Raw genomic sequence first — 23,380 nt, 5'->3', positions numbered from 1 at the left:
AGGGTTCCGGCCAGCATTTGGCCACTCAGACACAGACTCTGCATCCTAGAGGAAAAGAAAGTTCAAACTCTGCTCCATTCTCAATAACAAAGATTTCCAATGGAGGAACGGAGAAGGAAGGGGGTGCTAAGAGGAGTCTCAGGGGTGGAAGGTCTGGCTAGCAAAAATTGAATGGGAAAGGAGACATATTCTTTTTAAGACCACTTTAAAGGAAAGCATACCGAGATGTACTTGTTCCCTGGCTGTCATGCTGATCTAGAGGCTTCTATGTTTTCACTAATGCCCCGTACACACGTGCAGATTATCTGAAGACTTTTGTCTTCAGATTTACCTTTTCTATGTAGTGCAAGGGCCTGCCGGATTGCATACAAATTGAAAGTGTTTAGGTTTGACCTCATATTATATGGTTTTGGTAAGTCTGCAGACAAAAGTCTTCAGATAATCTGCACATGTGTACGGGGCATAACTCAGGACAAAGATGCTGATTAGGTCTTGAATTTACTCTGACCTTTCTTACTTGATTGTTCTGGGTCAGCAACTCAAAGCTCTAACAGCCAGGCAACTAGGTCAGCAACTCAAAGCTCTAACAGCCAGGCAACTAGGTCAGCAACTCAAAGTTCTAACAGCCAGGCAACTAGCATTACTGGAAGGAAGCCAGCAATGACAGCTTGCCCATTTCTCTCAGTACAGGATTCATAATATTTTCTTTGCATTTTATGGTTTTAGGAAGCCAAAATAAGCCTGTGTTAAACGCAGATCAGACCTTCCTCTTTAGGCAATGATAATGTCTTGGGTGGGGTTTGGTGACAGCAGAGCATCATCATTCTCTTCAACTTTCTGTGAGACAAAAAAATATATACATATTAGGTCTACTTGGTTAATTGTATCAAAAGGAAAAGAAAAAGATGGGGCTTTTGGGAGGCCAATGGGAAGGAGGAGGATCACAAGTCTCACACAATTATTGCATAAAATACATATTTTATTAAATCAAAAACAAGTATATAAAAAATATATATCACATAGACATATCAAGGTCAATACATATAAAAGAAACCGTATCTGTAGAAATATACTCCCATTAGGGAGTGCCGATACTACTGTATCAATAGATGTTATCAGTCTCTATATTGCACGGTCTAGGGGTCCCCAGCAAGCCGACACGTTTCGCAGCAAGGCTTCCTCAGGGCCAGAGAGACCAAGGCAGACCGATATTTCCCACTGCAACAGTGACCAGAACGACCATATGCGCTTAAGGGCAGACCACCCAAGGCCACTAGATGGAAGGAGCTCCAAACTGAAATATCTACACCGGTATGAATCCAATATGGCGTTCCATTCATCATCTAAAATGTCAATAATTGGAGTACAGCTCAATATATTCATATTAGGGAACATCCCTCATATCCTGTAGCAGTAGTGATAGAGCCTTGACATCAGAGGCTATCCATATGAGGCAGACAGCCCCAAAATAAATCCCGGGTGCTTCACATATAGACCAGTGTCATGGGTAATATTCCCCTTGGCCACCAGAATGGGGATGTCCTTTAAACCACCAGCACCACGCGGGCCTGCCCGCTTGGTATACTGCTTCCCTATTGGTTAAATTAGTATTACAGCAATTGCCAACTTTGCTGCATTTTCATTGTGGCTTGCCAAGCCTCTCAACATGATTGCACAGCCACTTGTCAAATTTTCAGGGGTTGACCCACATGTGCACTGTTGCACTCCTATGGAATACAAACTTTCCAAAAAATTGAGTGGCATGTGCTCAATGCACGCATGGGCCTGGGTCAGAAGATATTATTAAGTGTCTGTTTGTGCTCTTTGGTGATATCTAGCTGAATAAGGGACAGGTAAGCACAAGATTGAAAGTGGGTGCAAGGGCTGGGCAAGCTATATTTCAATAACGAATCCCTGGGGAGGCTGGAGACCCACATACTAGCTCTAGTACTCACCAGTTTACTTCTATGGAGGTTTTTATTTTTAATTTTACTTTAAAAGTAGTGTTGTCCGACTGTAAATATCCAACCTCAACTCTGGACCTGAAATTTTATTATTTGCTTGCCTCTAGTAGTAACTAAGTAGTAGGTCATTGAATGTATTCTCTCTGGAGAGGAGACGCTTACGAGGGGATAGGATAGCTATCCACAAATATCTTAATGGTGACCATAGCATAGGGGAAAACATTTCAGTAAAAGGGAGTTTAAAAAGACACATGGCCATTCACTGAAATTGGAAGAGCAGCAGTTTAACCATAATCACCGTAAAGGGTTCTTTACTGTTCGAGCAGTAAAGATGTGGAATTCTCTTCCACAAGCAGTGGTATCAGCAGGGAGCATTGAACGTTTCAAAAAAACTATTAGATGGGCATCTTAACGATCACAACATACAGAGATATACGTTTTTACTGAACACATTTACACACACTCACGCATGTTGAACCGTATGGACTGGTGTCTTTTTTCAGCCCTTACCGACTAGGTTACTACGTCGCTACTTACCTCACATTTGCAGGCGCTGAAAAACACCTTCAGCCTGTAGATCAGAGTTATAGCGGAAACACAGATGCCCCAGATCATTATCAGCAAGGACATAATGATCACGCCGAACAGCAAGTCCTGTACAAAGGAGAGGAAAGTCAAACCAACTGTTCACAAAACATTCAGTCATTCCTCAACTACAGGAACTGTATTCCAAATGTTTTATTGCCTGAGAAAAACTGTTTAAAACACTAGCTAGAATTACTTTAAATTTATTTTGGGTAGAGCGGGAAAGGGCCCCAACCTTGGTCAGGTTTTTTTTTTAATTTCTGTTCATGTTCCTGATTTACAAAAGGAAGAGAGGGGAGATCTCCTCTGCTGGGACGCAGGGAGCCTATAAACCTAACACAGGCTCTCACCCTTCCATAATTATCTAAACCTAAAAAGGTTTTAGCTTGAGCAGCTTTCAAAGTTGGAGTGTGAATAGAATAGGAAAGAAATTTTTCTCTGAAGGGGTAGAGCCTTTGGGGTTGATTTACTAAAACTAGAGTGCAAAATCTGGTGCAGCTCTGCATAGAAACCAATCAGCTTCCAGTTTTCTTTTTGTCAAAGCTTAACCACTTTAAGCCTGGAGGATTTGGCTGCTCAATGACCAGGCCACTTTTTTCAACTTGGCACTGCTAAACTAACTGACAATTGCGTGGTCATGCAATGCTGTACCCAAATTAAATTTACGTCTTTTTTTCCCCCCCACAAACAGAACTTTCTTTTGGTGGTATTTGATCACCTCTGCGCTTTTTATTTTTTGCGATATTAATTTAAAAATAAGCGAAAATGTTGCGAAAAATTGACATTTTCTACTTTGACTGTTAAAAAATATCCAATATATTCAATTTTTGTCATATATTTAGGCCAAAATGTATTTAGCTACATGTCTTTGACAGAAAAAATTCTCAATGAGCGTATTTTTATACACTTTAAGACCGGTAGATTTTATTCTCTTCCTGACCAGGCCATATTTTGCGATTCGGCACTGCGTTATTTTAAACGGACAATTGCGCGGTTGTGCGACGCTGTACCCAAATTAAATAGAGCTTTCTTTTGGTGGTATTTGATCACCTCTGCGATTTTTAATTTTTGAAAAAAGAGCGACAATGTTGAAAAAAAATATATATTTTTCACATTCTGATATACAACATTCCCAAAAAAAAAATGTAATAATCAAAACGTTTTAAGATTTTGGGCCAATTTGTTTTCTGCAACTTTTTTTTTTTTAACCAAAAATATCGCAATAAGCGTATTTTCATTGGTTTGCGCAAAAGTTATCTAGTTAGTTTACTAACTACGGGAAAGATTTGTCATTTTTATTTTTTACTAGTAATGGCGGCGATCTGCGATTTTTTTTGCGGGACTGTGACATTGCGGCGGACAGATCGGACCCCTAAATGACATTTGACACTTATGGTGGGACCAGTGACATGAATACAGTAATCAGTGCTAAAAATATGCACTGTTACTGTAATAATGACACTGGCAGGGAAGAGGTTAACACTGTTGGTGATCAAGGGGTTAAATGTGTGCCTCATGCTTCCTGACGTGTGTGGGGGGAGGGGGTCCTGTGACAGACAGATCGCAGGTTCAGCTATGCTCAATCCTGTGATCTCTCCCGCTCTGTCACAGAGAAGATCCGCCTGCTTTGTTTACACAAGCAGGCGGATCTTCTCACACTTTCCCTGACGATCAGGGAAGAGAGATGGCGATCGCCGCCTCTCCTCCTCCGTCCCGACTCCTGCTGTGTCTAAACACAGCGGGAGCGAGCCTCCGGCGGCGCGCGCACACACCGCCGAGATAGCTAGGATTCCAGCGACGTTGCTGGACCCAGGGCTGCCACTGTGCCGCAGTAGCAGCACAGTGAGCAGTCGTAAAGTGGTTAAACAGCCTGAAGTTAGAAGTAGATTGGCTACCATGCATAGCTGCACCAGATTTTACACTCTCCAATTTAAGTAAATCAATCCCTTTGTGTTTAGAGAAATCCTAGGCAGGCACTATTGAGGCTGCTGTACAGAGTCCTTGTGCTCTCAACTCCAACTACTATGACATACGCTTTGTAACAGTAATAATTCACCAGCTGCAAAATCATCAGTATTTATGAGAGTTACTGGGAGGTTAAACATCTTTCATCCCATGTACAGTCCATGAAGATGCAGACAAGAGTCACACCTTGTATGCTTGAAATCCATCCTTGCAGTTCCGCAAATTCCAGTCTTGGTTATAGTCATTGTTGTAGTCTCTGAAGTATGGAGGCGAAGTTCCGTAGTAATAGCGGTTTGGTTTTTGGCGAAGGTTATCACACAGATAAGCCATGTTGTTCCTCCAGGAGAATCTATCAATGTCATTGGCAGCAAAGACTAGGCCAGTGATAGAAACTGCCAAGCAAGCCAAAAGAGAAATGAAGGAAATGACCATCTATGTGAAAGACAAAGAAGAAAATATGTTTTATCATATACACACACTATCCATCTACATCATACTAGGTTAGCTGTGCCTATAGCAAGCCAAGCTGTCCAAGGTGCTTTTTTAGGGTTTTAGGAATTTCCCAAAGCTTCTATAGCAACCTTTTAGCAGTCAATTTATATTTTTCAGGGGAGTTGCAGTCTCCTTGTTTCTTGAGATCCAGCAAGTAATTTAGACTTCATTATTAAGACAGCTAAGGAATATAAAATATTCCTAAATGTGAAGCTGTAGGTTGCCCATACTAGATAAAGGTAACAGGTTTCCTGCTTACGTAGGCCCCATCAGATGTCCGGATCCACACGCTCAACATTGCACTATCATCCCCAACGTACTGTCAGATTGTATGAAAATACTTGCATAAAATAAGAATTTTATTTTCATCCCTGCATTTACAGTACTTAACACACACTACAACCTTTCTGTGTAAAATCTTCCGTTTACCGATAACCTGCCGATTCCCAAACATGAGCTTTTAATTCTGCAGGTTAGAGCTTCCTAGCTTCCCATATAGGACCAAAGCATGTCAACACACCGAACTAGCCCAATTAAATTGGTTGTAAAAGCAGAAGTTTTTTTTTACCTCAACACATTCTCTGCATTAAGGTAAAAAAAAAAAAAAAAAAAATCTTGTGTTCAGCTCCCCACCCAGCACCCCTCTAAATACTTAGCGGAGCCTGATTTTGATCCAGCGTTGTGCCAGAGATCAGCAGCTCTTTTCTCACTGAACATGGAGGCAGCAAGGGGCTTGGCTTCTGCTGCTGTCAATCATAGACCGAGAAGACAGAGTTGGATGGGGTGGGGGTCCGAGGCATTGGCTGTGTGTGTCCTTGGACACACAGAGCCCAGCCTGGGATTGAGCCCACAGAAGTGCCCACTTAGAAATCTGCTTGCTATGGGGGAACTCGGAAGTGGGGAGGAGGAGACAAGAGCGTTGGCGGGAGACCCCAGAAGAGGAGGATCAGGGCTGCTCTATGCAAAACCCTTTCACAGAGCAGGTAAGTATAACCTATTTAAAAAAAAAAAAAAAAAAATTATATATATATATATATATATATATATATAACAAAGATTACACCACAAAAACTACCTATACAGATGAGGTCCATCTGTAGGTAAAAACAAACTGCAGCTCTGGCTAAAGCGTAATAAACCCCCTGCTATAGGTGTAGGCCATTTACATACCCTATGAAGCCTGACTGGAATACTCCCAGGACGTTGCTAAGTGAGACCTAGTCATCACTGCTCACCTCCACCGTCACAGGAGTGAGCTCTCAAATGCTGAGCTCAGAGCTACGGCATCAGGGGAGAGAGAGTATGTGATGCGGTTTGAAGAAGAGAAAGATCTCACTCCTGTGATGGTGAGCAGTGATGACTAGGCCTCACTTGGCAACCTCCTGGGAGTATTCCAGGCAGGCTTTATAAGGTACGTAAATGGCCTACACCTATAGCAAGGGTATTATTCATCTTTATGCGACTAGGCGCCAAGGAAAGTCCGCGACAGGTTATTAACCAATAACCCGTAGCTGCAAGGGAGAGTTATCCTGGGGAACAAGGATGCTGAAATAGACATAGTTACTACTCGTTACTCTGAAAAGGCGCTTGGGGTAATAATCAATAAGTCCACTAGGTTTGGTGTAAAATTTAAAATAAAGACTTATTGGTCAAAAAGTTCCAAAAGAGGTAAAAAAAAAAAGTATAAACCACTGGCGAATGGCTTATGTTGTGAGTACATTACCCCGGAAGCCCGCCAGGCTGACCCCAGAATGAAAGCCACATGCCTGGATAATTGTATGGAGCTAGATGGAGACCAATCCTGCAGCTGGTGTGTGGCATGTCAATGGCATGTGTTGGAAGAGGGGGGGATAGGGTTGCCGGGCACCGCAAACCTAGGGCGAGGACAAACCGCTGCTTGACCACCTGACGATTTGGAGCCGTAGACCCAATGAACCAGATGGTAAGGGAAGCCGCGGTAACCTGTTACATCCACAGGCAGAGGACAGGAGGGAGGGAGAGGCCTCCAGTGGTATCGAGGGACGTCAGGCACGGCAGCCTGGGGATGACGTCATTGGTGCAGGTCCCAGCGGGGTATGGTGTAAACACAACACAGACGATCTCCGTTAATACAATCCTGGGCCCAGGAAAGAGATGGAGAGGAAAGCCAACACCATTTTGGATTTAGGCCAGCAATTGCAGTCCTGGGTTTGGCCTTACTGGTTGCTGGGCTTGTGTGATAAGGGATCAATGTGGGTATATGGGACTAGAGGGTGGTTGCCATGACAACGCATTGCTACATAGAGCCTTATCAAGTCATGACTCAAGCCCGCAACCAGTAAGGCCAAACCCAGGACTGCAATTGCTGGCCTAAATCCAAAAGGTGTTGGCTTTCCTCTCCATCTCTCTCCTGGGCCCAGGGTTGTATTATTAACGGAGATAGTCTGTGGTGTGTTTACATCAGTCCCCGGCGGGATCTGCGCCAGTGACGTCATTCCCAGGCTGTCGTGCCTGACGTTCTTCATCATCACCAGAGGCCCATCCCTCCCTTCCTCCTGTCTTCTGCCTGTACTGTGGATCTGACAGGTTACCGTGGCTTCCCTTACCATCTGGTCTGTTGGGTCTATGGCTCCCAATCATTAGCAGCAGGTGATCAAGCAGCGGTCGGTCCCCACCCCAGGTTTGCGGTGCCCGGCAACCATCTCCCCCCTCCTCTTCAACACCCGCCATTGACGTGCCACACACCAGCTGCAGGATTGGTCTCCATCTGGCTCCATACAATTATCCAGGCATGTGGCTTTCATTCTGGGGTCAGCCTTGCGGGCTTCTGGGGTAATGTACTCACAACATAAGCCATTCTCCAGTGGTTTATACCTTTATACCTCTTTTGGAACTTTTTGACCAATAAAAGGGTCCTTATTTTGAATTTTATACCAAACCTAGTGGACTTATTGATTATAAATTGTGCACGCTCATGGAATGGAAAACTACGGTACTTCAAAATCTCCATGGGCAACGCTTTAAAATTTTTTACAGGTTACCTGTTTAGAGTTGGGCCTGATTCACACCTATGCATTTTTAGTGTTTTTTGCATTTTACAGATTTGCACTACAGAATGTGTTCCATAGGATACTGTGTTAAATGGACTGTAGTGTATTTAAGTAAAATGCATAGGTGTGAATCAGGCCTTACGGAGGAGGTATTGTGCTAGAATTATTGCTCTCGCTTTACCGATCGCGACGATACCTCGTGTGGTTGGAACACCGTTTACATATGTGGGCGCGACTTGCGTATGCATAGTCTGGTTGAAAAAAGACAAGTCTGTCTAGCTCAACCAACAAAAAAATAAGGTATGCGTTCGCTCCTGCACATAATCTCGAAGGGGAAGTATGCTTAAAATTTAGTTTTTTCTTATTTATTTTACTTTTTTTTTTTTTTTTTTTTTTTTTTACACTGTCCCTTCACCACTTTTTTTCCTATTACAAGGAATGTACCCTCCCTTGTAATAGAAATAAGAATGACAGGTCCTCTTTAATAAGAGATCTGGGGTCAAAAAGACATCAGCTCTTATTTACACGCAAAAGCAAAAAAAAAAAAATATATATACTTTTGCTAGTAAAAAAAAGTTGGCCCTTTAACGCAGTTGGGCGGAAGTGGGCCTCTCACCTTGAAAGTGATCACTTTTACAGAGCCACAAGCACAGCGCCCCCTACCCCTGTCAGCCCCCCCCCCCCCCACCTGGGGTTCTGGCTTCAGGGGGGAGAGCGAAGTGAGAGGAAAATCATGCCTCGATCTCACATGCAAACATTGAATGGAAGAGACAATGATTTTGTCACTTTCGGTTTCAGATACACCATTTAAAAAAAAAAAAAATTACATAACTCCATTGCCTCGCATACATGTGCGAATGCAAAAGAACGCCCAGGATGTGCACGCATATGTAGACCACGGTCACACCACACACGTGACATCTCTCTGTGAACATTACAGTGAGTGCAATAATTCTAGCACAAGATCTCCTGATTAACTCTAAACCGATGAGCTGTAAAACTTTTAAAGCATCACCTATGGCGATTTTTGGGCATCGTAGTTCTTTGCAATACTGCAGGTGCATGCAATTTTAAGATTTGGCATGTTGAGCATCTATTTACCAAATGCAATGGCGATCCGTGGTGGTGCCTTCTGCCAGCAGGTGGTGCTGTGGAGCAGAGAGCAGAGCGCGGGATCAGAGGCTGTCAGGGCGTGCAGGAGAGAGGAGTGTGTGTGGAGTGTGTGCGTGACCGACCGCGTGTGAGTAACCCCCCCAGGAGAGCAGCGGCGGGGAGCGGCGCTCGGACCCCGACCCAACAGAAGCGAGCGGCGAGCGGGTCGGTAACCCCCCCTCTCTTGTTGCGGGTGGCGAGCGGAACAGTAAACCCCCCCCCTTTTTGCGGCGGGCGGCGAGTGGTGCGGACCCCCCCCCCCCCCCCAGACAGAGAGGGAGCAGAGGAGACTAGCGAGCAAAGGCTGACCGGGAAGTGACAGAGGGAGGCGGGTGCAGAGCGGAGACTGACCGTCTGAGGGAAAGAAAAAAAATAAAAAAACAAAACAGCCAGGAACTGCTAGAGACAGACTTAAAGGGACATACACTAGGTAAGTAAGACTGGTGACTGAGATTGTACACTGACTGAGGGTGTAGTGTAGTACCTGAGTATCTGTGAGTACCTGAGTATCTGGGAGTACCTGTGAGTACCTGTGAGTATCTGTGAGTACCTGTGAGTATCTGGGAGTACCTGAGTATCTGGGAGTACCTGTGAGTACCTGAGTATCTGTGAGTATCTGGGAGTACCTGAGTATCTGGGAGTACCTGAGTATCTGGGAGTACCTGAGTATCTGGGAGTACCTGAGTATCTGGGAGTACCTGAGTATCTGGGAGTACCTGTGAGTACCTGAGTATCTGGGAGTACCTGAGTATCTGGGAGTACCTGAGTATCTGGGAGTACCTGAGTATCTGGGAGTACCTGTGAGTACCTGAGTATCTGGGAGTACCTGAGTATCTGGGAGTACCTGAGTATCTGGGAGTACCTGAGTATCTGGGAGTACCTGAGTATCTGGGAGTACCTGAGTATCTGGGAGTACCTGTGAGTACCTGAGTATCTGTGAGTACCTGAGTATCTGTGAGTACCTGAGTACCTGTGAGTACCTGAGTACCTGGGAGCACCTGAGTATCTGGGAGCACCTGAGTATCTGGGAGCACCTGAGTATCTGGGAGCACCTGAGTATTTGGGAGTACCTGAGTATCTGGGAGTGCCTGAGTATCTGGGAGTACCTGAGTGTCTGGGAGTACCTATCACTACCTGAGTGTTGGGCGTCTGACCGGGCTGTGCGACTCAGTGTTGGGCGTCTGACCGGGCTGTGCGACTCAGTGTTGTGCGTCTGACCGGGCTGTGCGACTCAGTGTTGTGCGTCTGACCGGGCTGTGCGACTCAGTGTTGTGCGTCTGACCGGGCTGTGCGACTCAGTGTTGTGCGACTCAGTGTTGTGCGTCTGACCGGGCTGTGCGACTCGGTGTTGTGCGTCTGACCGGGCTGTGCGACTCGGTGTTGTGCGTCTGACCGGGCTGTGCGACTCGGTGTTGTGCGTCTGACCGGGCTGTGCGACTCGGTGTTGTGCGTCTGACCGGGCTGTGCGACTCGGTGTTGTGCGTCTGACCGGGCTGTGCGACTCGGTGTTGTGCGTCTGACCGGGCTGTGCGACTCGGTGTTGTGCGTCTGACCGGGCTGTGCGACTCGGTGTTGTGCGTCTGACCGGGCTGTGCGACTCGGTGTTGTGCTTCTGACCGGGCTGTGCGACTGAGTGTTGTGCGTCTGACCGGGCTGTGCGACTCGGTGTTGTGCGTCTGACCGGGCTGTGCGACTGAATGTTGTGCGTCTGACCGGGCTGTGCGACTTAGTGTTGTGCGTCTGACCGGGCTGTGCGACTTAGTGTTGTGCGTCTGACCGGGCTGTGAGATTGTGAGTGTTGGGTGACTGACCGGTGTCAAGTGAGTGGAGCGGAATACCAGAGGGTGAGAAGGTAGCGTTAGGAAGCCAGGAAATAGCCACATAGGATAGACTTAAATCGCTGAATCCCCATTAGATTAGATAGTAGGTACAATGCCCGGCGGGTGTGGAGATGCGACTCGGTGTACATCTTGTGATATGTATGCGTTCCTCGGTCATGCGATCGAGGGCGAATACAAATGCGCAAAATGTGAGCACGTTGCTTCCCTGGAAGCTCAGGTCCTGAATCTAGGGAAGCAGCTGGCAACACTGAGACGAATGTCCATACCGGAGGAGAGCCAGGATTGTACCAATCAGGTGCAGACAGGGGCCTGCACAGAGGTGGGCAGAGTATTGGAGGTGCAGGCATCAGAGCAGAGCAGAGGGGTGACAGTTAGGAGGGGTAGAAGGGGACAAGGCAAGGAGGCTGATCCTGGGCTGGAGCACCCCAATAGATACGCCCCGTTGTGTGATGTTGGGGAAACCAGTCAGGGACCAGCATTGCTGGAGCAGAGCGACGCCCCTAGCTGCCAGGGGACGAACTCCTCCAGTGAGGCCGGGAGAAAGGGAAAGGAAAGACAGGTTCTGGTGGTAGGGGACTCAATTATTAGAAGGACAGACAGTGTAATCTGTGACAAAGACCGTGCGCGCCGAACAGTCTGTTGTTTGCCGGGCGCTCGGGTTCGGCACATCGCGGATCGGGTGAACAGATTATTGGGTGGGGCTGGGGAAGACCCAGCTGTCATGGTACACGTGGGTACCAATGACATAGGCAGAGGAAGACGGAGAGTCCTAAACGATTTCAGGGACTTAGGCGCCAAGTTGAGGACTAGGACCTCCAAGGTAGTATTTTCCGAAATACTACCTGTACCTCGAGCCACACCAGAGAGGCAGCGGGAGATTAGGGAAGTTAACGAGTGGCTGAGGAGCTGGTGTAGTAAGGAGGGTTTCGGGTTCCTGGGGAACTGGGCCGACTTCTCAGTCGGTCACCGGCTCTTTGGTAGGGACGGATTGCACCTAAATGGGGTGGGTGCAGCCGTACTGGGTGCGAGGATGGCCAAAAAGTTAGAGGGGCTTTTAAACTAGGGAATGGGGGGGAGGGTACAGATGTAGAATTAGCCAGTGGAAAGCAAGTTTCAGAGGGCAGAAATGGGGGCATTAGCGGTAGGGTGTTCGGAGCTCCTATACCCAGGGTGGGTATGGGGAAAAATCAAGAGAGCAGCCTAAAAACATCAAAATTACGAGGCTTATATACCAATGCCAGAAGCCTGGCCAACAAGATGGGAGAGCTGGAGCTGCTGATGTTTAAGGAGGACTTAGATTTTGTGGGGATAACTGAGACTTGGTTTGACAGGTCTCATGACTGGATGGCGACCATTCAGGGGTATTCCCTTTATCGCAGAGATAGAGAGGGTAAAAAAGGGGGAGGGGTATGTTTGTATATTAAGAACAGTATACAGGTAAATATGAGGGATGATATTAATAATGGAACTATGGACGAAGCAGAATCCCTATGGGTAGAGCTTCAAAGGGAAGGCACGGTGGGGAAGGTAATATTGGGCGTATGCTATAGGCCCCCCAACCAGAGGGAGGAGGGTGAGGCGGACCTCATGTTACAGATAGGATTGGCAGCAAGGGTGGGAAATGTCATTATAATGGGGGACTTTAATTATCCTGATATAGACTGGGCAGAAGGAACCGCGCATTCAGCCAAGGCTCGACAGTTCCTAAATGTTTTGCAGGACAATTTCATGGGTCAGATGGTGAATGCACCGACAAGAAACAATGCGGTACTTGACCTACTGATTACCAACAATACAGACCTGCTCACGGATATAGAAATACGGGACAACTTAGGGAACAGTGACCATAGGTCAATTGGTTTCAGTATTAATTACAGTAATAGGAAACACAAGGGTAATATAAGGACACTGAATTTCAAAAGAGCCAATTTCCCTAAACTGCGCTCGCTGCTAGAAAATATCAATTGGGATAGAACCCTGGGAACAAAGAACACGGAGGAAAAATGGGAGTGCTTCAAGAGCATACTTAACAAGGGGGTGGGCCAGTGCATTCCACAGGGAAATAAATTTAAAAGAGCAAAACTAAACCCTGGGTGGCTAAACTCCAACATAAAAATGTATATTAGAGCTAAAGAAAAGGCCTTCAAAAAATACAAGACTGAGGGGTCATTGGCAGCATTTAAGCACTACAAAGAGTGTAATAAGAAATGTAAAGATGAAATCAGGGCGGCTAAAATAGAACACGAGAGACATATAGCGGAGGAGAGTAAAAAGAACCCCAAGAAGTTCTTTAAGTATATAAACAGTAAGAAAGCGAGGCCAGAACACATTGGCCCCATAAAAGATGATAAAGGAAAAATGGCCACAGAGGACAGAGAAAAGGCGGAAGTGTTAAATAATTTCTTTTCTTCAGTCTTCACAAAGGAATCGGGGGGCTACACGAACCCCGCTTGTAAGGCCGAACTAAATAATACACCTCAGGAAGTGCCGCCATGGCTAACAGAGGATAGACTTAGAGCTAAACTAGAGAAACTTAACATAAATAAATCCCCGGGACCGGATGGCTTGCACCCAAGGGTTCTTAATGAGCTCAGCCAGGTGATTGCCAGACCATTATTCTTGATCTTTAAGGATAGTTTACAGACAGGTATGGTGCCAGCTGATTGGAAAAAAGCCAACGTGGTACCAATATTTAAAAAGGGGCCGAGATATATCCCGGGTAACTATAGGCCGGTCAGCCTAACATCAGTAGTCTGCAAAATTTTGGAGGGGATGATAAGGGACCACATACAAGACTTTAGTAATGAAAACGGTATTATAAGTAGTAATCAGCATGGATTCATGAAAAATCGTTCATGCCAAACCAATCTATTAACCTTCTACGATGAAGTGAGCTGCCACTTAGATAAAGGTAAGCCTGTGGATGTGGTGTATCTGGACTTTGCAAAGGCCTTTGACACCGTTCCCCACAAACGCTTACTGTACAAACTAAGGAAGGTAGGTATGGATCATAAGGTGAGTACCTGGATAGAGAACTGGCTCCAGGGGAGAGTCCAGAGGGTGGTGATTAATGGGGAGTACTCTGATTGGGCGGGTGAGGAAAGTGGGGTCCCCCAGGGTTCTGTCCTGGGACCAATCCTGTTTAATTTATTCATAAATGATCTAGAGGAGGGGATATCGAGTACAATCTCAGTATTTGCAGATGATACCAAATTAGGCATGCCAATATCTTCTATGCAGGATGTGGAAATCTTGCAAGCAGACCTGAACAAAATAACGGGGTGGGCAACTACATGGCAGATGAGATTTAATGTAGAAAAATGTAAAGTAATGCACTTGGGGGCCAGAAACCAGAAAGCAAGCTACTCACTAGGGGGGAAACCTCTGGGTGAGTCTAGGATGGAAAGGGACCTGGGGGTACTGGTAGACAACAGGCTTGGAAGTGGCATGCAATGAAAGGCCGCTGCAAGCAAAGCCAACAGAATACTGGGATGTATAAAAAAGGGGATTCACTCCAGAAATAAAGAGATTATTCTTCCACTCTACAAAACTCTGGTCCGGCCACATCTGGAGTATGCTGTCCAGTTCTGGGCACCGGTCCTCAGGAAGGATGTGCTGGAACAGGAGAAAGTCCAGAGAAGGGCAACAAAAATAATTAGGGGAATGGAGGACATCAGCTATGAGGAAAGACTACAAGCACTGAACTTATTCTCTCTGGAGAAGAGACAATTGAGGGGGGATATGATCTCAATGTACAAATACTGTACTGGCGACCCTAGCATAAGGAACAAACTATTCAGAGAAAGGAGATACAATAAGACACGTGGCCACTCACTAAAACTTGAGGAAAGGCGGTTTAACCTTAAAGTGCGTAAGGGGTTCTTCACTGTAAGAGCGGTAAGGATGTGGAATTCTCTTCCGCAAGCAGTCGTATCAGCGGGGAGCATTGATAGTTTCAAAAAACTATTGGATGGACACCTTAAAGACCACAACATACAGGGGTATACAATGTACGGTTAAAAGCAAACACACACACACATCATAGGTTGAACTGGATGGACTTGTGTCTTTTTTCAGCCTCACTAACTATGTAACTATGTAACTATGCAACCTCATCTTTTATATATTTTACCAAAAAATGGGTATCATTATGTATGTTTGCATTAAAATTCATTTAATTTTTTTCCCCCTGAAAATATGCGTTTAACAGTTGCGCGAATATCATGTTACATGAAAAATTTGCAACTATCATCTTTTAGTCTACAGGGCCTCTGCTTTCAGAAATTGTATAATGTTCTGGGGGGTTGAAGTCATTTTATTGCCAAAAATGAAGGATTTTTACGTGCGCCAAAATTTTAAAAAAATTGCTCTAGTGCTGAACTGCTTAAATTGCACAGACCTCCTTGTGTCTGAACATTGTTTACATTGTGGAGCATGATCCTCATATGGACATATGATGTTTTATACACTTTCAGCACTGATCAACATGGTAATCAGGGAAAACCTAATGACTGCACTTACCAATAATGGTTTGGGATATTTGTAAGCCAAAACGTTCAGTACTCCAGCAACAAGGAACTGTTACGAGACAAACATTTAAAGATTATGGCATTTTAAAAATTGTAATAGACTAATAGATCTACAACCACCAACAAGTATTTAAGAATACAGACCAGAAAAACAGTGAGCACCCAGAATAGGTCTCCCCCTGTGAGTGCCAAGCACAAGCCAAACACCTAGAGTGCTTTAGGGTTTTTCCAAATGCAGTGCAAAAATTGGATTTTTGACTTACCGTAAAATCCTTTTCTCTTAGGTTCATTGACAGACGCAGTCCTCTGATGTATATCAGTAGGGTAATACCGCCCCCTACAGGAGTACGACACTAGGCAGAAAAAAAATTCTGGCTACGCCTATGGGCAGTCCCTGGGGGTATACCCTCTCTTCCTGCATAGGAAGTCAGTTTTGTATCAAAGCAGTGTCAGAGAAAAAACACACCAACCCACTCAAAAAATAGAGGGGCGGGTACTGCGTCTGTCAATGAACCTAAGAGAAAAGGATTTTACGGTAAGTCAAAAATCCAATTTTCTCTATCGTTCATTGACGGACGCAGTCCTCTGATGTATATCAGTAGGGATGTCCCAAAGCAAATCCAAAATGAGGGGTGTGAACCAGAACACAGAAAAAACAGTCCCCCAAGGCCAACATAGCCAACCAGGCAACACAGGACACCTCAGAACAACCAAATGAGGTCCACCTGAAAACAAACAGAAAAAAACACCCTCAAGGAAGGCCAAGAAGCCCCCTAAACCGCAGCCTGCAAAACCTTGCGGCCAAAAGAGGCATCCGCAGATGCCATCACATCCCCCTTATAAAATTTGTTAACGGTGTGAACAGACGACCAAGTCGCCGCCTTGCACACCTGAAACAGGCGCCTGATGGCGAGTAGAGTGCGCCCTGACAGGGAAGGGGGGGAACCTGACCCCTAACGGAATAAGCCTGCACCTCTGTCTGATCCATCTGGAAATAGTCGCAGCAGACGCAGGCAGCCCCTTCTTTGGGCCATCCGTGAGCACAAAGAGCAAGTCAGACTTGCGAAAAGATTCCGTAGATGCCAAATACACCTTGATCGCCCGAAAATCATCCAGGGTATGCAGGGCAAATTCCTTAGTATGTTTTGGCTTCGGACATAAGGAAGGTAACACTATGTCCTTATATAAGTGAAAACTGGAAACCACCTTTGGCAGGAAGGATGGATCTGGCCGAAGTACCACCTTGTCCCTGTGAACCACCAGATAGGGAGGACAGGACAGCGCCGCCAGTTCCGACACCGCCAGTTCTGACACCCTGCGCGCAGAAGTGATCGCCACCAAGAAGGCCACCTTTAGAGACAAGGTAAGCAGGGGGACCTCCCGAATATTCTCAAAGGGAGGCCTCTGGAGAACCGAAAGCACCAAAATTAAGATCCCATGGCGGTAGCGGAGGTCGCACCAGAGGCACCAAGTGTCGCACCCCCTGGATGAAACTACACACCAGGGTATGTGGGGCCAATGGCCTCTGGAAGAAAATAGCCAAGGCCGAGACCTGACCCTTGATAGTACTCAAGGCCAACTTTTAATCAACTCCCCGTTGAAGGAAGGCCAAGATCCGAGCCACCGAATAGAAGCGAGGGTGGATCCCAAGGGACTCACACCACACTGACGACTTCCACGTACGATGATAAATCTTCCTGGAAGTCGCCTTTCTCACTTTCAGCAAAGTGGGAATCACTGAGGCAGATAAACCCCTGTCCTTCAGCATCTGGCTTTCAACAGCCAAGCCATGAAAGCCAGCGACTGTAAAGCAGGATGGAAGATAGGCCCTTGAGAGCAGATCCACCCTGAGAGGAAGTCTCCACGGGGCGTCTGCGACAAGCCTGACCAGGTCGGCGTACCAGGCTAGACGAGGCCAGTCCGGAGCCACAAGAATGACCGGAAACCCTTCCGCCTCTATCCTGCGAAGAAGTCTTGGCAGCAACTTGAGAGGAGGAAAGGCGGGGCCACCAGTGCATCTGGGGCATCTGCCAGAGGGTCCCGGAGCGGGCCACAACCCTCTGTACCTTCCTGTAGATTCAAGATGCCAACAGATCCACATCCGGAGTGCCCCAGCGAAGGCACAACTGATGAAACACCTTCGGATGCAGGGATCACTCTCTGGCATCCAACGCCTGGCGGCTGAGGTAATCTGCCTGCCAATTATCCACCCCCGGAATGTGGACCGCGGAGAGAGCTGGAACATGGCGCTCCGCCCAACGTAGAATGTCCGCCACTTCCAGGGCCGCAAGGACACTCTTGGTGCCCCCTTAGTGATTGACGTAAGCCACGGCCGTGGCATTGTCCGATTGAATGCTTAAAGGACAACCCTTCAGACGGTCGGTCCAGTGCATCAGGCAAAGCCGGATCGCTCTCAGCTCCAGGACATTGACCGGCAATCGAGATTCCTCCAGGGACCAGACTCCCTGAGCCGAGTCCTGATTGAGGACTCACCCCCGCCATAGCGTACATGTTGCGGGCCACAGCCTCCGCCTTCCTATCCTCTGGGTCCTTAAAGGATGGGAAATCTTCCTCTGGAATCACGGTAGCCTTGTTAAGTCTGGATACCGGGGGATCCACCTTAGGTGGCACCGACCACTTCTTCACCAGAGACTCCTCAAAAGCGTAGCGCCTGGTAAACCGCCTAGACACCCCGGGAGAACGTGTTCGCCGCGCCCATTCTTTGGCGAGTAAGCCAGCAAAACAAGTGGGGAAGGGAAATTACTTTTCCACCCTCGGGGGCTTATGGGTGCCGAAGGCAACCCGCACCCCAGGAGTGATAACAGCCGCATCCTCCAACTTTAGGGTTTCGCACAACGAAACAACCAGTGCGTCCACCCGCGCCTTATCCTGCAAAGGTCTGAGGGGTCCATGTTGCGCTAATAGGACCCGCCAGCAAAACAAAAAAAAAAAAAGACAGGCCCCCGCAGAGAGAGAGAGAGAGAATAAACCCCCAGCAACTCACTATCCCTGGAAAGTCAGCAATCTTCAGGAGGTCTGCATGTGTCAGCGGTGGCTCAGAAAAGGAAACCTGAGCCAGATGCTTCCTGGGCTGAAGAGATGGGCTCCTCCCCCGAAAAAAACGCCTCCAGGCACACCCATGGGCCTTCCCAGCAAAAATCCACCGTAAAATGGCCGAAACCCCCCCCCAAGATGGCCGCCTCCATAACTGCAGACAAAGGCTACAACAAAATGGCGGCCCCACGCGGCAATCAGACCCCCCCCACGGAGACCCCCAGCAAGCCCTACCGCATCATCCAGCCCTGGAGGGCCCGACCGAGGCCCCCCCGCACCAGCGAACGTGCGCTCTAGTTGGGGGGCTTACACAAAACTAAGTGCAGAAAACAAGACTTTTATTGCCAAAAGGATAAAACTGCACTTACAGTTTACTAGCATTAAAATAAAACTAAGCTCCTCAGAATGTGGCAAGGAATCCAGTGGCAGGTGGTCCCAGGGCTGTTCCAATGTGCAGCTTGATGGTGGAGATCCCAACCGACCAGCAGAGGGGGGGGCCGCAGGAGAAAGGACTAGGAAGGATGGCTGCGCTGCTGGGACCAGCGTGGAACGCAGGCTCGGATGGGAGGACTGGCTCCTCCGGCATGAAAGAGCCAATCGACGCTCCGAAACACGTACCGCTCCTTTGACATCACTTCCTGGCATTTGCGTTCCACACTGGTCCTGGGTGCCTGACGTTACATCCAGGTCCTGCATTCCGTGCTGGTCCCAGCACCACGGCCATCCTTCCTGGTCCATTCTCCTGCAGCCCCCCTCTGCTGGTCGGTTGGGAGCTCCACCATCGAGCTGCACATTGGACGACCCCTGGGACCACCTGCCACTGGATTCCTTGCTGGACTTCAAACAGGTCTCCCTTTGTTCAACTTTGTTGCATGCAGGCTGATAAGACCAGAAATTTACACAAGAATTTAGGATTGTTTGTGCTTTCTTTTCAGCTTATTGGTAGTGGCAAGGATACAGCTATTTTGGCAATATTGTACACAATAGTGTACTTGCTGAAAATGTTCTTAGCAAAAAAAAAAAAACTAAAGTTGCCACCACATCTAAGGACTGGTAAGCTGCAATACATAGACTTTTTGGTTTAGAAATGTTGCAGAGACTTCAAGTGGTTGTAAAGGCAGAAAGTTTTTTTTTTTTTTTTTTAATCCTAATAAATTCTATGCATTAAGATAAAAAGCCTCCTGTGTGCAGCATCCCCTCTCAGCCCCCTTGATAATTACCCTGAGCACATCCCGACCTAGAGATGTTGCACGAGAGAGAGAGACAGACACACACACACAGAGACAGAGGGCTCCATCCTGCTTGATGTGGGGGCACTCGGCAGGGACCAGAAGTGCTGGTGAGGGACCCCAAGAAGAGGACCTGACCTGCTCTGTGCAAAGCCACTAAACAGAGCAGGTAAGTAGGACTTTTTTTTTGTTACCAAAAAGAAAAGAAAAAAAAAGAAGACTTTAGTATTACTTTAAAGAGTAAAATACCCGTTACTGGCAGCACCTTGGTGAATCATCAGACTACTGCACCCACACACCAGCCACAGACGGAGTCCTAAAAATAGTATTACATGCCTTCCTGCACACTGCCACAATTATCCTCTAGATTCATGTTTTACAGGTACAAGCTATTAAAAAAAAATGAATATAAAACACACTATTATAATTACTATTATAAAACCGCTTTTCATAGACCATGGGTTGGGGTTATAAACCGGCTACCTTCAGATGAGTGAATACTGGCAAAAGGACTTGTTAGGTGGCCGTTAATGCACACTCATGGCCCCAACCACTTCTTGGACTCAGAGATGAGGAAGACAGACAGGTCAAAATTTCTTATTGTTTTAAAAACTTAAAGTACAAGACTTTATCCTAGACTATGGGATATCCACAAGCAGTAAAATAGAGGTGGGAAGCAAAATATCAAAACAGAACTGCCAATAGTGCCACAAAAAAAAGAAAAATAAATAAATGGGATTTTTGTACTTACCGTAAAATCAATTTCTCTGAATTTGACAGACACAGCGCTCCATAAATCATGACTAGTGGGTTATATTGCCTCCTCCAGGAGTAGGACTAGGCAGAAAAAAAAAAAAAAAAAAAAAAACCTGGCTACGCCCATGCTCCCAGCTGGTATATAACCCCCCCCCCTCTCTGCCCTAGGTAATCAATTTAGTAGCAAGTAGGGATGAGCTTCGAGTCTAAGCTAAGTTCCACTCGAACATCGGCTGTTCGTCGAACGACGAACAAATGTGCTTCTTCATGGGAAATTTGAGCTCCCACCCATAATGCACTGCGGCCAACTTCTGATCAACTCCCCTTTTAAGAAAGGTTAATATCTGAGCCACAGAAAAGGTTCGAGGATGAGCGACAATCGACTTACACCAAGAAATGTATGCTTTCCATGTACGATGGTATATCTTGCTGGGCTTCCTTGCCTTCACCATAGTAGGGATCACTGATCCAGACAAACCTCTGTCCCTCAGTACCAGGCTTTCAATAGCTATGCCATTAAAACCAGGGACTGTAAAAGCAGGATGGCTGGAAGATCCTCACTCTTGATTCCTCGCAGGAACTGTGAAAGAAGCCTAAGCCGAGGATGATGCTGACCTTATCGTGGTTGCGGCATCTGTCAGAGGACCCTGTGATCACGCCACAAACTTCGGTATCCTCCTGTGGGGCCGAACCTGCTAAAGAAGCTGCATGTAGGACTGTGCACACAGAACTGTCTTGAAAGTGGATACTACCAGACTCATGGCCTGTGATTCCTGAAATTTGTCTAGAGGAAGGATCAGACCTAGATTACCTAAAATCAGACTTGGGTAAATCAATTCCCTGGACAGGGATAGGGGGGACCTCAGGTAGTTCAGACATCACCTGAATCTTTGCAGGAATTAAATCCGCACAAAGGAGACTCAGGACCTGAAAAGGACAAGCTTTGTCCCCCTTTCTGGGTACCCCCAAAAGAAACCTTGCGGATCTCCTTGGCGCTTACCAAAGAAATGCACGGGCCGAAAACCAGAAAAAATGTCTCCCCACCTCAATAATGGGTGAGGGCAGACCTTCATGCTCAAGGGGTCTTGTCTGCGGGTCCGGAGAAGCTAGCTCTAGGCTTACCAGACCAAGGTTGCTTGGAACCTCCCGGGGAAGATTTAATAGATCTATTTCCCTTATTCTCCATCCCAGAAGTACAAAATAATTTTGAAAGGGCAGATCAATGAGAGCTTTCTTAGAGGCTTGGTCTGCGGACCAATTCTTAAGCCACAGCACGCGCCGCCACCGATTAAACAAAGTTTGGACAGCACAGGAGCTGTATCCAAAGCTGCATCACAAATAAAACTGCAGCCCATGGACCAAATGGTCCGCTAAATCAACATAAGCAGCGGGGACCTGCTCACCCCCCAGGTCTTGGCGCAAAAGCTTGGCCCATTCAGTTATGGATTTAGACACCAGGGCTGAGGCAAAGACTGGTCGCAATGCCGAACCAGCCATAGTAAACCTGCTGCATGCCACAGCCTCCGCTTTATCAGCCAGGTTCTTAAAAGGACAGGGGATTCCTCTACTGGGATCATGGTAGCTTTGTTCAACCTGGAAACAGGAGGGTCCACCACTGGTGGACTAGTCCACTTTAAAAGGGACTCCTCAAAGGGTAACGTACAGCAAACCGCTTGGGGTGTTCCCGTTCTTTGTTCAATGTGGAAACAGGAGGGTTCACCACTGGTGGACTAGCCCACTTTTTTTTTTCTAAAAAGGACTCCTCAAAAGGGTAACGTACAGCAAAACGTTTGGGGACCACAAAGGGTAATTTTGGTTGTTCACATTCCTTACAGTAAAACCTGTCAAAATAAGGCACATAAGAAAACACCTTTGGAGTGTGAGGTGACTTATGCGCACCAAACGACACAGTCACAACTGTGGCTACATCAGCCGCATCCTCCATTTTTAAAGTCTCACGCACTGAAGTAATAAGAGAGTCTACCAGCGGCTTTTCATTTGCTGCTGCGACCATGGAGGAATCATCCTCACTATTGAATGGATCTGGGGGTGCGATATTAAGCCCCCCTGGATGGGCCACGTCCACGGCGGCATCAGGCTCAGAATCAGATGAGAACGACTGAGCAGGAGAAGGCAGAGGACGCTTCCTCCTAGGCCTTTGCCCAAACGCCACTTCCACCCGGGACACTAAGGACTGCAGGACCGCCGTCAGTGCAACCATGGGAAGCTGAGGGACCTGCAACCTCCATGAGGGGGTCAGTGGGGAGGGGGGGAGATGTGACCCTGAGGTTTCATAAGGAAAGAAAGAACGATCTTTTTGGCACCACTAAAGGATCCCCAAAAGGCTCAGGGTACCTATCAGTAGAGAGAGATAACAGGGACCCCTAAAAACTCACCCTACCGACCAGAGAAGCGCAGAGAATTCAAACCCAGCATCATCATGGATGCTATCCCTGTTCACATGTCCCGGAAGAGGAAACTGAGGAAGAGGAGGAGCTTTGGTATCTTCACGAGGCCCCAGTCCTCCAGCATTCCTGTGACATCATCCGCTACACAAACATGGCCGCCAACCAGAGACCAGCTTGACTAAAGGAAAATGGCCCTCGTGACATTCGGCTACACAGACATGGCCGCCAACCGGAGACCAGCTAGACTAAGGGAAAATGGTCCCCATCAGCTACACTGAAGCATGCTGCCAGGATCTTTCCTGCACCCTCTGCAACGCTGCACCCTCTGCAAGGGGACCCCTCCAAAGGTAGGACACATGTTTAGGAGAGACTCTGC

The 23,380-nt window shown here is 47.1% G+C and overlaps 1 protein-coding gene across 2 annotated transcripts in view; it reads right to left on the bottom strand.

Moving 5' to 3' along the window:
* Positions 1 to 770: 770 nt before the first annotated feature.
* The window catches only part of LOC309564847 (uncharacterized protein), a 155,518-nt gene continuing 132,908 nt past the window's right edge, over positions 771 to 23,380 (bottom strand). For both annotated transcript variants that reach the window (XM_082269533.1, XM_082269532.1), the window contains exons 4-7: positions 15,550 to 15,606; positions 4,701 to 4,946; positions 2,502 to 2,618; positions 771 to 837 (exon numbers count right to left, since the gene is read on the bottom strand). In XM_082269533.1, the coding sequence (XP_082125659.1) occupies positions 772 to 837; positions 2,502 to 2,618; positions 4,701 to 4,946; positions 15,550 to 15,606 (486 nt within the window). In that variant the 3' untranslated portion in view covers position 771. The remainder of the gene's footprint in view (positions 838 to 2,501; positions 2,619 to 4,700; positions 4,947 to 15,549; positions 15,607 to 23,380) is intronic.

Source organism: Pelophylax lessonae (genome assembly GCF_965119305.1).
Source record: "Pelophylax lessonae genome assembly, chromosome: 9".
NCBI classification, from domain to species: Eukaryota; Metazoa; Chordata; class Amphibia; order Anura; family Ranidae; genus Pelophylax; species Pelophylax lessonae.
Note: the sequence above shows the minus strand (reverse complement) of the source record. Positions and strands in the feature narration are given on the sequence as shown.